Source organism: Musca domestica, unplaced genomic scaffold (assembly GCF_030504385.1).
Source record: "Musca domestica strain aabys unplaced genomic scaffold, Musca_domestica.polishedcontigs.V.1.1 6, whole genome shotgun sequence".
Classification (NCBI taxonomy): Eukaryota; Metazoa; Arthropoda; class Insecta; order Diptera; family Muscidae; genus Musca; species Musca domestica.
Genome location: NW_026712363.1, coordinates 4,502,648 through 4,519,689, shown reverse-complemented (window position 1 = coordinate 4,519,689; position 17,042 = coordinate 4,502,648). Strand labels below are relative to the sequence as shown.

At 37.9% G+C, this 17,042-nt stretch overlaps 1 protein-coding gene across 1 annotated transcript in view; it reads right to left on the bottom strand.

Moving 5' to 3' along the window:
- Positions 1–4,305: 4,305 nt before the first annotated feature.
- Positions 4,306–17,042, bottom strand: part of LOC101897376 (structural maintenance of chromosomes protein 5) — an 82,135-nt gene continuing 69,398 nt past the window's right edge. Inside the window, exons 15-16 of the mRNA XM_059129340.1 lie at positions 4,520–4,795; positions 4,306–4,445 (exon numbers count right to left, since the gene is read on the bottom strand). Of these exons, the coding sequence (XP_058985323.1) occupies positions 4,350–4,445; positions 4,520–4,795 (372 nt within the window). The 3' untranslated portion in view covers positions 4,306–4,349. The remainder of the gene's footprint in view (positions 4,446–4,519; positions 4,796–17,042) is intronic.

Below are 17,042 nucleotides of genomic sequence, written 5' to 3'. Positions count from 1 at the left end.
AGTGTAATTTCTGCTAACCCAAAAAGCCAATCAATATCTGCTGAAAGGGATCATTAAAAGCTAAGTGGGAACAATTCAACAAAATTTGGTAAGGAAGTTTTTGTATTTGATTAGTGTCTCAATTTCATTTGGAAGACATTTTTCAACATTTGCTACATTCCTAGGAGGAAGATATCAAAATGACGAAGTGTTAATTGTAGGTGGTGTAACTAATCGCACCGGCCTCAGCTACTGTCATACGAGGGCAACTTCTTAGCCTAGTATGAACAAAAACCAGTAAAGTCTTTATGATACCTTACACCACTTTAGTAGAGCTTCACACAAACAAAAGTTTTTATGGAGAATTTGTGAGAATTAAATCATACAATTAAAGTCCAAAGAAACCAATATATGAAAGAAATATCCTCCTCGAATCGATTTCGACTAAATTTTGCCGAGGAAATCGGATAAAAATATATATCGGAGCTATATCTCGATAAAATTTGGCAAAGGTATTTCTGAGCTGTATTTGATATATTTTCCCGAATACCGCAACTACGGAGTCCATATTAAATTTAAAAAATCGGATGAACAATATGTATGGGAGCTACAGCTATATCTGAACCGATTTCCACCAAACTGGCATACTGGTTTCTAGACTCTAGGCAAATCGGACGAAGATATATGGGTGCTATATCTAAATACTAACCGACCTGAAATTTAGCAAAGGTATTTCGGAGTTGTTTTTGCTATTTTCCCCCGGATGTCGTTGTAACGGAGTGCATATTACGGCTATGGAGAACAAATATAACAAATCGGATGAATATTATATATAGGAGTTATAGCTTTATCTGAACCGATTTTCACCAAATTTTACATACTTGTTTCTAGGCTCAATTCGGTCGTAAGTGCCAATTTCCATGCCATTTGCACTTATATTACACGATTGATGCACAATAAAACGCAAATCGGACGAAAATATATGTGGGAGCTATATCCAAATCTAAACCGATCTCGATAAAATTTGGGAAAATATTTCTGTGCTGTATTTGATATATTTTCCCAAAAATCGTTGTTACAGAGTTCATATTACGTCTGCGGAGGACAAAAATAACAAACCAGATGAACAGTATATATGGGAGCTATAGCTATATCTGAACCGATTTCGATCAAATTTGGCATACTTTTTTTCAGGCCTAATTTGGTCGTATGTGAAAAAATTCCATACAATTCGGGTTGATATTGCACGTTTGGTGTACAATAAATGGCAAATCAGACGAAGATATATATGGGAGCTATATCTAAATTTTTACCGATTATCTCCAATTTTAATAAGGTTCGTCCTTGGCCCAAACAAATGTTGTTTGGAAAATTTCATCTCAATCGGATAATAAATGCGACCTGCATTTTGTTCACAAGAATACATGGACAGACGGACGGACAGACAGACGGACTGACATGCATAAATTGACTCAGAAAGTGATTTTATAAATATCCACATAAGTAACCATCTATCTTGCTTCCTTATCCATGTTACAAACAAATACACAAAGACATAATATCCTTACCACTATGTGGTGCAGGGTATAAAGAAGGACTTTGAAACGTTAATAAAACTGTCTCTATCGATTACTTTAGGTTGCAAACAAGTAAAATTGATCCAGGTCGAAATTTTCATACACTCCACCATCTGGAAAGTAACTCATATACAAACTTCTGCTTGAAAATATTACTAAACTTTTAAGAACATTGAATATCTGTTGGTATCGTTTTATGGGGGCTATAAAAAAACGTGAACCTATATAGACAATGTATTGCCACTAGATTTAGAACACCTTTTGACCTCAAAACACCGAATTTGAAGCTATTCCGTTCAAAAATGTGGCTAAAATCGTCAAAATATCGAATATAGGGAGGTAAAATTTTATGGGGACTATACAAAAACGTTGGCCGATATAGCTCATCTTCAGATTTGACCTGCCTGCAGAGAAAAGACAACACTACGGAAAATCTTAGTTTTTATACCTTACAACACTATATGTTGGGAGTATTATAAGTTTGATTGGGCCAAAAATTATGTAACACATCGAAATATTGGTTTCCCACAAAGGAAAGTACATTTGGATCTTTTTATCTCCCCGAGCTCAGCCGATCTAGCTATATATGTCCGTCCATCCGTATGTCCATGTTAATTTGTAACAACGCTAAAGGTCGCAATATTGGCCCGATCCTCACGAAATTTTGCAGGGAGCTGGGGTTAGAATAGAAGCCCATTGCTTTTGGAGAAGTTCGCATAATATTTAAAGGTTGAAATGGACCAAAAACCAATTTTTCCTGTTTTTATACCCTCCACCATACTATGGAGGGTATATTAATTTTGTCATTCCGTTTGTAACTCCTCGAAATATTCATGTCAGACCCAACAAAGTATATATATTATTGATCAGCGTAAAATTCTAAGACGATTTAGCCATGTCCGTCTGTCTGTCTGTGTGTCTGTCTGTCTGTCTGTCTGTCCGTCTGTCTGTTGTAATCACGCTATCTTTCGAACAAATTGAGATAGAAGGCTAAAATTTTGCACACAGTAGGCAGGTTAAGTTCGTAAATGCGCCATGTAGGTCCAAGTTATCATATAGCCCCCATATAACGGTACCTCCCGATATTCGGTATTTTGATGATTTTAGCGACATTATTCACCGGAATTATTTCAAATTTGACATTTGAGGTTTGTAATGGATGCTACAGCCTAAGACAGAAAATTATCTGTGCAGGTCCACGTCTTCCTGTAGCCCCCATATAACGGTACCCCCCGATATTCGGTTTTTTGATGATTTTAGCGACATTGTTTACCGGAATCGTTTCAAATTTGGTATTTGAAGTTCGTAATGAATACTACATCCTAAATTAAAAAACGAGCCATGTAGGTCCACGTCTTCATATAGCCCCCATATAACGGTACCCCCCGATATTCGGTATTTTGATGATTTTAGCGACTTTGTTTACCGGAATTGTTTCAAATTTGGTATTTGAAGTTCGTAATGGATACTTCATCCAAAGTCAAAGAATGAGCCATGTAGGTCCACGTCTTCATATAGCCCCCATATAACGGTACCCCCCGATATTCGGTATTTTAATGATTTTAGCGACGTTATTTACAGGGATTGTTTCAAATTTCGCATGTGAAGTTCGTAATGGATTCTTCAGTCCATGCCAGAAAATTGTCTGTGCAGGTCCACGTCTTCGTATAGCCCCCATATAACGGTACCCCACATATTCGGAATTTTGACGATTTTAGCTACATTATAAACATATTTTTCTTCAAGTTTCGCATTTAAATATTGTAATAATTTATGACAAAAGTTGCCTATGCAGGCCCACGTCGTCGTATAAGCATTTGGTATTTTTAAGATTTTAACAGAATTTAGGGTTTTATTTTTTGGAAATTGCCAAATTTGTACCAAATGGTGGAGGGTATTAAAAGTTCGGCCCGGCCGAACTTACAGCTTTTTTACTTGTTCTTGTTATTATTTCTTTTTTTTGGCAAGATACCATTCCGAAATTATATGAAATGTTAAAGTCCGTCAAGCAGTTCTTGCGTTTTAAGCGTAGTAATTAACACTACTTTCTTTTATATGGAAATATGAAATAATTCTTTATTTTGTATACCCTTCTGAATACTTAAATTTATAAATAGCATTGTTGTCCGTTGTCGCTTTATACTACCGTAAAAGGACTACACATCATATTAATTTTCAAAAAACAAAAAAAAATCGAAAAGAAAAAAACACTACAAATGTACATTTGAAAATAGTAAGTCAAAATGAAAAAAAAAAAAATCATGCAATATAAAACATTACTATTGTACATTTTGAAAGTCAAAATGAAAATGTTTAAATTTCACATTTTTCCACGATTTGTTTGGATTTTATCCTTTTCTGCCAAGAGACAACACCGAATTTGTCTGGATCGTTAAAATCAGACCGGCGGTTCTTGAGTTATAAGCGTAGTAACTAACACAACTTTCTTTTATATATATAGATAGATTAAAAAGTAGGCGTGGTCAGTTCCTCAGCCCCCAGGGGAAGTCAACAGTATCTCGTGTAATAATTTTTAAACCAATATCTTCATTATTTGCGAAATATAAGGATTTTAGATAAATCGAAATAGTGGGCGTAAAAGGAGCCGTGGTCAATATGTTTTTCTTTAAAAACCTAACTCGGGGTATGACGAACGTTTGTACAAAAAATTATTCAAATCGGTCCAGCCGTTTTCAACTGATTCCATTACCAACAAACAACAATTGATTTTTATATATATAGAAGAAGATTAAGAGATAAGACATTCTTTTTTATTTTGAAAAACAAGTAGGATCAAATTATGGAAAATGCATTTTTCGATTGAACCATCCGCCCGTTGAAGACAACGTGAACGGCCATTCTCTCGTTTGTTTTCAATTTTGGTAAAAGCTGTAATGCATAAAAGGAATTTGTTTTAGTAAAAAAATATTAAACAAATGGGATAATCAAAGCGAATTAATTACCTTTGGTGTTACAAAGAAGTATTGCGCATTACCAGATTTGGTGGTTTCATCTACCAACATTTCAAAAATCTTTCTTTCATTCCGTGCATCCATACCTTGGTTTATTTCATCTACACACCGAAAAGGTACATGCGTTATGTGCTGCATAGACATTGTGTAAACAGCAATAGCAACAGCTCTCTCTCCTCCTGACTGTACGTGACGATTGAGTGCCTGCAGCGGAACGTTTTTGCGATACTGCACCAGAATTTCTATACCGTACGACTCAAAGTCATGCTGTAAGGATGAAAAAATAAAGACTAAAAATTACAGGCGGTCTCAAAATAAACTTATCTTGAATATAGAATATAGGGAATTACCGTTATATTAGGTTCTATACGAAAAGGCCTGCATAGCCTAATGTACCCATTACGAACATAAAATCTAAATTTGAAACAATTCCGATGAATAATACCGCTAAAATCATAAAAAACATTTGCAACTAGTATACACATTTCATAAATTGTCTTAATAAAACCTGTGGGGTAATGTTATTCAAATTTTATTTGCATTTTTGTAATATTGTAGATCTAAGGTAGCATTTTAAACAAAAATTACATATACGTCTTTGTAATTTAGAATATTTTTAAAATTTTTGTGAGGAAAGTCATTATTTGGACAAGACAAAACAATTGCAACTTAAAACATTTTCTTGTTAAACTGTAAAAACCCGTTATGTTTTGTTTCGTTTTGATCTCATTCGCTGATTTTTGATAGAAAACCACATGATTTTTTAGTTGCAAAAATATTTCAAAAAAAAAGGCCGGTTCAGCTTGTGTTCCGCAATATCGGTAATAATGGCACCAAATAAATTCGGTACACCTTTACGAAAGCTAATTATTGACGATTATAACTGTGGAATTTCTCAAAAAGAGCTCTCCTTTAAATACAAAGTGCATAAGTAATCAATTTCAAGAATTTTATCACGTTTTAGAAAAACTAAATCGGTGGAAGTTATAAGCAATGGTGGCAGGCCGCGAAAAACTGATCAAAGGACAGACTCGTTAATTGTAAGAGAGGTTAAAAAATATCCTTTCAAATCGGCTCCGATATTGGCAAAAGAATTGAAACTACAAATTAGCGCAAAAACGATTTGCCGACGTCTCGTTGAAGCTGATTTGTTAGCTTATCGCCCGGCGAAAAAAACCCCTTATATCTAACCGAAACAAATCGAAACGGCTTCAGTTTGCCTTAGAACATGTTAACTGGCATAACTCACGTTAGAAGACCCAGAGGAAAACGAATTCAACAGGAGTTTTGCCTGAAGACAGTCAAACATGGAGGTGGCCATGTCATGGTTTGGGGATGTTTTTCTGCCAACGGATTAGGTCCGCTGTATCGAATACAGGGTACTATGGATAGATGGGTCTATAAAGACATTCTGGAAAACGTTATGTTACCATATTCTGAATGGGAAATGCCATTACGGTGGATATTTCAGCACGATAACGATCCCAAACATACCTCGAAGGTGGTAATAGATTGGTTAAAGGAAAAAAAGTTGCAGTAATACAATGGCCACCACAGTCACCGGATATTAATCCAATCGAAAACCTCTGGTCAATTGTGAAACACAAAATTGATCGCAATAACGTAAAAAATACGGATGAATTTTTCAGTCGGGTCCAAGATGCATGGTATGGAATTCCACAGGATACAATAATTAATTTGATAGAGTCCATGCAGCGACGATGCAAGGCTATTATTGAAAATAATGGTTTCGCTACGAAATATTAAAAAAAAATGTTAACCATGAATTATTTTAAGTTGCAATTGTTTTGTCTTCTTCAAATTATGACTTTCGTCATAAAAAGTTTAAAAATATTCTAAGTTTCAAAGACATGAATTTAATTTTTATTTAAAATACCCGCTGACATTTACAATATTACATAAATGCAAATAAAATTTGAATATATATATATATATATATATATATATATATACATATATATATATATATATATATATATATATATATATATATATATATATATATATATATATATATATATATATATATATATATATATATATATATATATATATATTTAACACATATAGTAGTTCCTTTTGACTTTAAATTATAACTGTTTTAAATCCATAATACGACTTCAAAGACAATCATGGTTGGTATGATTTATTTTTCATAAATTCATTTTCATTTTATTTTATTTACCTTACAAAGAAATATAACCCATAACTTATATTATCTATCTACAATACCCTAACATAATACAAATACAATCATTAATTCAAACTTGACAAAATAAAAATTCACGAGAAACCCGAACCCTACACCACGATTCACCATCACCAACTAAGCAATAGTCTAGTAGAGCAGACAAAAAGTGTAACAGAAACGAGCTAAAAATAAGAGAGAACTATTATATTACACACTAAACAGAGTATAAATAGTAATTTACATTATAACACCCTACAAATAAAATTAAGAAGTTAATATTGTGGCTCCCCAGCCCAACAAAAAGAAAAACTCATAATAAACCGACGCAACCACTACAAAAACATAGCCTACATATTTAGGCGAACGTACTCAATTACTTTAAACCTAAACAGATAATTGGTATAGGCAAAAGTACGTAAGGCCAAAGGATTCCACAATCTCACCGCCCTAACCACAAAGGATCTCTCACCAATGGAGGACGAAAACCTTGGACACAACAATTGAGGATTTCGAGATGATCTACAAAACCATCAAGTTGTCACGTGAGTCGAAATTGCACATAACACTGTAATGAAATTGAAGAATACGAAGATCAACGTAGCTGCTAAATGGCAATCCCAGGAGATCATTAACAAAACAAGAAACATGATCACCGCGACGCAAGCCATACACGTAACGAGCAATCGAATTTACTGCCCTACGAATACGTTGCATTTGAGAAGGAGTAGTGCCGGAGACTACATCCGGACAATAATTTACCTGCGACAACAGCAAGGATACAACCACTCTCTTCCTTACATGATACAAAAGGCAAATACGCGTTCAGACAATGCAGCCTCCGCAGCTGAAACCTTATGCGACAAAGCAATGTAATGCGTCTCTTAAAGTCCAACTTCCGATCAATTATAATATCAAGACATTTCATTTCATCAACAAATTCCCCTAACACAAAACACACAGAAATATTCAGGGCTGTCATAGAAACCAATTTTGTCACTATTGGTTTTAAAAACGACAAGAAAACATGCTTTAGTGTCATGAAAATCAATGTTATCGGTTTTACTTTCGAATTAGAATTTTATCGGTTTTGGTTGTCATAGAAGCCAATGTTATTGGAAATAAACCAAGTTGCTTAGAGCTGTCACTTTTCATTTGCTTTGGGTTTTTAAACAATTTTTAAAGGATATTCAAAGGACTAAAAATGTGGATTTTTTAAACAATTTTTAAAGGATATTCAAAGGACTAAAAATGTGGATTTTTAAAGGATATTTAAAGGACAATAAACGTGGATTTTTTAAGGATTTTTAAAGGATATTTAAAGGACCATAAACGTGGATTTTTTAAGTATTTTTTAAAGGATATTTTAAAGACCATAAACCATAAATCTGCAAAGCAGCTTTATGAGTAAGTTCACAATAAAAAATTTACTTACGCTATCTCCGGCAACTCCAATGGGTTGTTGAAATCTCTAGCAGCTTTTCTCGTCACCTTTTCTGAGCGTTCTTCGTCCAACAACACAAAAACTACCACTGCTGATACCATCTTACTTTATTTATAGCGACTTATTCCTTTTTTATTTACTTATACTGATATTTCAATGACAGATAAACAAATAACACATGTAAGCAACAACAGCTGTTTCGAACATTGGTTTTATTTACATTCGAAATTGACAAAACCAACTTAGTTTCATGACACCATATGAAACCAACATTGGTTTACGAAAACGACAATAAGCAAAACCGACATGGTTTCTGTGACAGCCCTGATTAAGATCATTGAACAGCATAGCTTTAGTTTTATTCCAATTAATCATGAGGCCATTTAGCGAAATCCAACATAAAAGAGACAAAACAATAGAATTAACCAACCCTTCCAACCCAGCAATATAAGCCTCTCTGAGGAAAACATGAATATCATCTGCATACAAAAACATACAACACCTGTCATCAACAACTGACTGCACAATGTCATTAATGAACATAATGAATAACAACGGTCCCAGTACAGAACCTTGCGGGACCCCACATTGAACACTACAAACTTCAAACGAAACACCCAAATGAACAACACAATCCCACGGCAGCGGGTTTTACGATAGCGGATTGACCCGAAACAACAAGATCCCAGTTTCGGCCAGCGGCTGCCAACCCAGTATGTACATGTTTGTGTTTGTTTATTTTTCTGCATTGGGAGCAGCATATCCCGGAATGCTTGCTCCGGATTTTATTGGTCCGTGCCGGGATTGAGGAAAACCCCGGACCTTGGTTCTGCTCGGTTTGTCAGAACGTCATCCACCACAGATCTGTTTCGGTGCGATGTAATGGATGCAGAGAATGGGTGCAATTCAAGAACTGTTCCGGACTAAGGCGTTTGCGAGACTACAGCGGAAGGGATTATGTTGCGACTTGCTGCAGTAACGTAGTCCCCAGCGAGTCCACTTCTTAGTCGTCCTCATCTGAGACGTCGTCGGAGTATGGCACTCCACCGCAGTCTCCAGAACAGCAACCAACACCGCAACACCTAACGCCACATGTTGCTTTTCCAACTCCGGATTGTGCAGCATTCTAGCAATTCAATTGCAACGGACTTCGAGGCAAAATAGATGAGATAGTGGAATTTATGAGTCGGAGGAATATTAAGATCGCAGCGGTGCAGGAAACCAAGCTGAATGAAAATTGCAGCCTACAACGTTGTTATGGTTACAACATACTAAGGAAGGATCGCACCAGAAGTGGAGGTGGGGGATTAGCGTTCCTGTTACACCATTCTGTTCAGTACAGACCTATCTCGCTTGAGCTAGTCTCTAGTGACCCATACATGGAATGTATAGGGGTAGCAGTCAAGTGTGGAACTGCCGAGGTAGAGGTGCTTAATGTGTATATCCCGTCGATTAATAGCTATGAACCGCGTTATTTGCCTGATATTAGCCCATTATTGGTAGGCAATAACCGCCTGGTACTAGGGGATTTTAGTTCCCACCATGAGTTGTGGCATTCCGTCCTAGGTAATGACCAGAGGGGATCAGCGCTGGCAGAGCAGATTGACTGCTCCACATTCTGCACGGTTAACGAGGATGCCCCCACCCGGATAAGAGGAGAGTGTCACAGTTCGCCAGACTTAACCATAGTGTCGCCCGGTCTGATAAATGACGTGACTTGGCAACCCGTCATTTCTCTTGGCTCAGACCATCTCCCGATAATCGTCTCCATAAGCAGGTCGCCCGACTTCATAACATCTGAACGCCGCACTTTCCTTAACCATGGGAAAGCTCACTGGCCAGAGTTCAGAGAATTCACCAACCGCCGCTTCAGAGAACTGCCCAACCCTTCTGATGTTCGGGTAGCAGAAAGGATTTTCTGAAACATCATCAAAGCTGCAGCCGCTCGCTATATGCCTGCTGGTCGAATACCCGAGATAAGACCAAACTTCCCAGCAGAGGCAGCGGGATTAGCAAACGAGCGTGATGATCTCCGTCGTACCAACCCTACTGATCCTAGAATCAGTGATTTGACAGTGGAAGTCAACCGGTTGGTACAGGAGCATAAGAGGAAAAAGTGGCTAGACCATCTGAAGTGCTGCAACATTGGAACCGATATGAGTAAGCTGTGGGTAACGGTTAAGTCGCTCTCGAACCCTGGAAAAAAGGATGATAGCACCTCAGTCACTTTTAACGACGTAACGGTGACTGATCCGAAGAGGTGCGCGGAATATTTTAATCGACAATTTGTCGAGCACCCCGAGAGCGATAGGGCGAAGCGAAGAGTACTACGTCGTATCAGATCTCTTCCCGCCGAGGAGGAACCACCACAGTTTACGATGGGTGATGTTGCAAATGTCATCCGTAACGCTAAGTCATCCAAAGCGTTGGGCCCAGACGGAATCTCAATGGTAATGTTGAAGCAGCTGGATACGCCGGGAGTCGAGTACTTAACAGTCACTTTTAACGACGTAACGGTGACTGATCCGAAGAGGTGCGCGGAATATTTTAACCGACAATTTGTCGAGCACCCCGAGAGCGATAGGGCGAAGCGAAGAGTACTACGTCGTATCAGATCTCTTCCCGCCGAGGAGGAACCACCACAGTTTACGATGGGTGATGTTGCAAATGTCATCCGTAACGCTAAGTCATCCAAAGCGTTGGGCCCAGACGGAATCTCAATGGTAATGTTGAAGCAGCTGGATACGCCGGGAGTCGAGTTCTTAACAGTCACTTTTAACGACGTAACGGTGACTGATCCGAAGAGGTGCGCGGAATATTTTAATCGACAATTTGTCGAGCACCCCGAGAGCGATAGGGCGAAGCGAAGAGTACTACGTCGTATCAGATCTCTTCCCGCCGAGGAGGAACCACCACAGTTTACGATGGGTGATGTTGCAAATGTCATCCGTAACGCTAAGTCATCCAAAGCGTTGGGCCCAGACGGAATCTCAATGGTAATGTTGAAGCAGCTGGATACGCCGGGAGTCGAGTACTTAACAGTCACTTTAACGACGTAACGGTGACTGATCCGAAGAGGTGAGCGGAATATTTTAATCGACAATTTGTCGAGCACCCCGAGAGCGATAGGGCGAAGCGAAGAGTACTACGTCGTATCAGATTTCTTCCCGCCGAGGAGGAACCACCACAGTTTACGATGGGTGATGTTGCAAATGTCATCCAAAGCGTTGGGCCCAGACGGAATCTCAATGGTAATGTTGAAGCAGCTGGATACGCCGGGAGTCGAGTACTTAACTAAAGTTCTCAATTTGTCGCTAGCCACCCACATAGTGCCCGAAACCTGGAAAATGGGCCGGGTGGTCCCGTGGTCCTTGAAGCCAGGCAAGGTTGCCAGTAAAGGCGAATCGTACAGGCCGATTTCGCTTTTGTCGCCAGTAGCAAAGACTCTTGAGGCTTTACTCCTCCCCAGCATTAGAGAAAGCTATACAGTTGCCAACCACCAGCACGGATTCCGTCCACAACACAATACCACAACAGCATTACACGCCATTTCCACACATATTAGTAGAGGACTGAACCAGAAAAGGCCTCTAGATCAGGAAGCCTATCAGGCAGGTCTGAGTGGCATTCACACCGATGCAGTCGCGGATGCTATTAGCAGTTTTAAAGTGAATGCCGTCCTCGGAGTCCACCCCCATCCATTGCAGCTGAAGAACGTCAGCTGCCTAGACAAACCAGGGTAGTTTTGGCGCAATTACGTTCAGGATAGTGTAGTCGTCTCAATTCGTATTGGGCACGAATTGATGAAGATGTGCGTGACGCCTGCCCGGCGTGCGATACAGGCCCACACAATACGCTACACCTCTTTAATTGCACAGCCAAACCTACCCAACTCACTCCAGAAGATCTCTGGCTACAGCCCGTTAAAGTAGTCGAATTTCTAAACCTGGAGCTGGATTCAGATTAGCAGAACGCAAACACATATAGTATGTACTACTGCTACAACAACAACAACAATGAACAACAAACTGAGACCTACCTTCCAAATATGAAGCCATTAAACGATCGAATCAAAAGCCTTTGACAAGTCAAGGCCCAATAATAACCCAACATGAGATGAATTAAATACATCTCTAATCACATCAGTAAGACATAATAAGTGTGTAGTCGTACTACATCGTCGCCGAAAACCAAACTGAGAACTACTAAACAGCCTACGATCATCGAGAAAGTCAACAATCGCTTCTTTAATAATATGTTCAACAACTTTTGACATAGCAGGTAGAATGCTAATGGGACGCAGATTTGACAAATCAAATGATTCGCCAGTTTTCGGCACAGGCACTACTCGTGCAACCTTCCACGCCCGAGGAAAAGTAGATGTCATAAAAATCGAGTTAACAAAATGCAGGAAATGTATGGAAATATAAGTTTAAAAAACTTTACTGGCACGCCATCAACCCCCACAGCTCCCGACTTAGCTTTGTTCAATGACAACATCAGAATAAAATATGCAATAAAACCGAAAAACATCATCTCCCACATAACCCTCACTATGAAGAGATTGACCACGCTCACTAGCAAAACCAGGATTCCCACAGCAAAAATAATGATTAGCAGCATTGACATCAATTGGTGGAGCATCATTACCACTACCCAAAACACCAAACGACTTTAGAGATTTCCTCAGCTAATTATTATTCATACGACCAAACAAATCATTATAGTACTTACGCCTCTCACTCCTCATCACAGCCTTACAACGATTCCTATACATACAATATATTATCCTATTACCTTCCATAGGTCGCTTGCCCCATTCAAAGTACGCAAGATCTCTAAACATCCGTGCCGATTGCACCACATCAGATTCCAACCATGCATCATTCCTGGGGTTGACGAACAGAAACAGAAACAAAAGACAATAGCGTGTTAAATAACAAATGAAATAGCGAAAGTTGACAATTCACGTCAGAAGTGGAATATAAGGGGTTGAAGTCAAAGTCGGATATGACATTTAAAATGCCCAACGAATCAGCTCGACCAAAGTTTCAATACTCAATAAATCTCTCCTCTGAAAATACAGGCAGGTTAAGCAAACCAAAAACAAAGGCATGGTGTGATATACCAGGATATATACAACCCAACGACAAATTATCATTAATAAGGCAAAATCAATTAACGAGGTAGAGTTATGGGCCAAATTATAATGGGTAGGTTTCATGTTATGCACAATAGTTAGCCCCAATGATCTGCATAGTCCTCTCATCAAAACAGAGTTCGAAGACACAAATAAATTACAGTTAAAATCACCAAGGACAATGATATTAGAGAAGCGATCAAACAAACTCTCATGTACATCACAGAAAGACTGGACATCGCCATGGGGAAGATATACTACCGCCACAAGCAAAACCAATGCCCCAATATTCAACTCAACACACACCGACTCACAAATACCAAAATTATTTGAACGGAAAACTACCTTATAAGAAATGCCACTACGAATATAGAGACATACCCCACCACCAACACGATCACTCCGCACCAGCTTATATCCTGGAATAACCAACGATTTCGATGAGACTGCAGAATTAAACCAAGATTCAGTGACATAAAAAATGCTGATACCACTACCAACCAGTAAGGATCGAAGCTCATCGATTTTATTATTGAATCTCGATGGACGAATACTTTGGCAGCCAGACAAACCCTCAATAAAGGGTTTAAAAAAGCGAGCGTCATTAATCATGGGTCCCAGATTATCATCAAGTGACATCAAACCAAATAAAGGGGCTGGGTAGCAAAATTATGTAAATTCGATTTCGTATCTTAAACTAAAAACTGAAAAATATAAAAATATAAATAATAATAAAACTATATATGTGAAAGATTATTTAGAACAATTAAGCAAGAATTTACATCAAGAAAACAATTAAATTGCTAATGAGATCAAAACAAAATTAATAATTTCATTACATGACTATACTCCCAAGGCAGGACCCAGCAGCATATTACCAACCAACAGAGCACCATCCGGCTGCAGAGGACAACTACGAGCAAATTTAAGAAGCTCTTGTCGCTCAAAAATTGTTTTACTTCCATCAGCAAGTATCACCTCAACTTGAGGTTCATCACTATTCAACAACCTTCTTCTTGAACAGGCCTCTGCAGGCAAAGACAAGACTAGATGCCAATTTAACAAGATGATCATTTAAGTAGATACGGGACTCCAATAGACAATTATCTATAACTTCATTTAGGGTTACCTCACTCTTTTAACAAATCGGCGAATAAGAGAATCTCTTGTGTGAATAGAATTAAACTTCACCAGAACCGCTCTACGTTCAGATATGTAACAGCACTGCTGCATGTCGCCATGAGATAGTTGCAACCCACACAAATTAGCAACCTTAAGAACCAAGCTCCTGAGGTCTTTAATATTCTCCGGCAAACCTCTTATAATGATATCAGCTCTGTTAAGCCTTCGTTGAAGCACATTGTTAAAAGACTCAAGCTCAGAAATTCTATCAGCAAATTTCTTTTCTGCTAACAAAGCCGTACTTTTAACTTCAGAGACTGTCATCTTCAACTCAACTACGGTTTTTTTAAGCTCAACCACATCACGCTTTACTTCAGATATCTGTGCATTATAAAGATCAAACAGAGCATCAGTTTTGGTACGGAATTCGGACAGACATCTAGCCATATACGTGTCCATTTGTTGTTTCATAGACAAAATCAACTTATCCTGCAGCTCTAGCAGATCATAAGGATTCTCAACAACATCACACGCAGCAACACCCACTGTCCCATCACTACCATTGAAAGAAACATCAGCTGTGGCACCAACCCTAGGTCCATCAACTGCAGTGTTCACTTTTGTTCCGCGATTGACCACACCAGCATCGCCACTACCACCAGCAGCCCGAATACAGCACACACAAGTGTATCTGAGTTGCTTATTTATTTTAGCTTCAGCCTCAGAAATGCCAACGCAATCCAAATGGAAAAAAATTGCACAGCCTTTGCAACCAATCTTATATTTGGATTTGGCAATATGATCCTTACAAACATTACAGGTCAATAGCGACGGCATTTTCAGGGTTACCTTGGCAGATGCAAATGAATAAAAAAAGAGCGCCAAACGAAAATGCACAGCAACAGGTTAAAAAGGCAAGGAGAAAAACCAACTTCACCAAAAGCCACAGCTCCAGACCTTCAAACAGCAATATCCACAAGTAATAGTCCAGTCAAATTGTAAATTTCTCCAATTTTAAATATTTAATTATTTTCTTGACAGAGCTCAAATTAAATGCTTGTTCATTGCAGGGATCTATAGTTCGTTTTATCAAAAAGCGTTTATTTCGTTTGGGTAGCCTTACAAAATATTTAAAGTGGTGTAGAGTATAATAAAGTCGACCCCGCCCGACTTTAAGCCTTTCTTAATTTCAGTTTGACTGTAAAACCTATTAACATATAAATTGACAAAATTAATAGATTGAGTTTGATAATCTCATCCGATTTTCGATTTAAAATATTTATATATTGGTTAAATTTGCTAAATTTATGGTTAGTGTATAAATAAGTCGATTTACCAATGTCCGCCTATCTTACTTTTTAAATTATCATTTAATTTTAATTAATCTAAATTTCGTATTTGAAGGTCCTAATGGGTACTGCAGCCTATGACAAAAGATTACTTACGTCTACGCCTAGCCCCAATATTCCATATTTTTATGGTATTAGAGACATTATAGACCGGAATTGCTTAAAATTTCGTATTTATCAACGACTTACCTAATTCCATAAATTACTCGAAATTGTACGAAATGTACGCAGATGATGTTAAATTATTCATTCCCCATAATAATATACGAGCTAGTTTACTTCAAAACGATTTAGATAGCCTTCTTAAATGGTGCAGGTTAAATTGTATGGAGTTAAATTTAAGCAAATGTAAGCATATGTGCTTCTCCAGATCTTCTTCTCTGATATTACAATATAATATTGACGGTCATTCATTATCAACTGTAGATTCATTTGTCGATCTAGGCCTCTTGATAGATCCAAAATTAAATTTTAATAGCCATGTAATAACAATGGCAAATAAAGCAAATGGTGTTTTAGGTTTTGTTAAACGGTGGGCCAAAGAATTTTCTGATCCATATATAACAAAACAGTTATTTACGTCTCTTGTTAGACCTATATTGGAATATGGTTCTATTGTATGGGATCCTCAATATGCAATATACTCAGATAAAATAGAATCCGTACAAAAACAATTTCTGCTATTTGCCTTACGAGGATTACATTGGAATAGTGATTTTGAATTAATGTTCCGTTTAGATCTAGTAGATACTACAAATTATTATATACTGATTTTCACCGCACGAATTATATACGGGCGAACCTCTTAGTGTGTTGAATTTAATTCTGTGTATTGTAATGTAGATTTTTGTATGAGTTTAGAAGTTATTAAATCTAGAATAATTTTTTTTAAACAATTAACATACATGTTTTATTATTTGACAAACTAGCTGATGAATTAGATTCTGTAGCTGGTTTTCAATTTCCTACTGAATTCCCATTATGATGCGGACCATGATGTGTACGCGATCCCTCCGTAAAGGGAGATCGCCCCCTCGATCGGCAGGGGTGGGAATGTGAGGCGTGGGAACGTTCGAAAAAAAAGTTCGTAATGGACATTTCAAACTATGACAGAAAATTGTTTATGCAGGTCCACGTCTTCGTATACCCCACATATAACATTACCTCCCTTTGTTCGATATTTAAATGGCTTTAGCGACATTATCCTAATGGATACTGCAGCGTATGACGGAATTGGTTAAAAATAATAT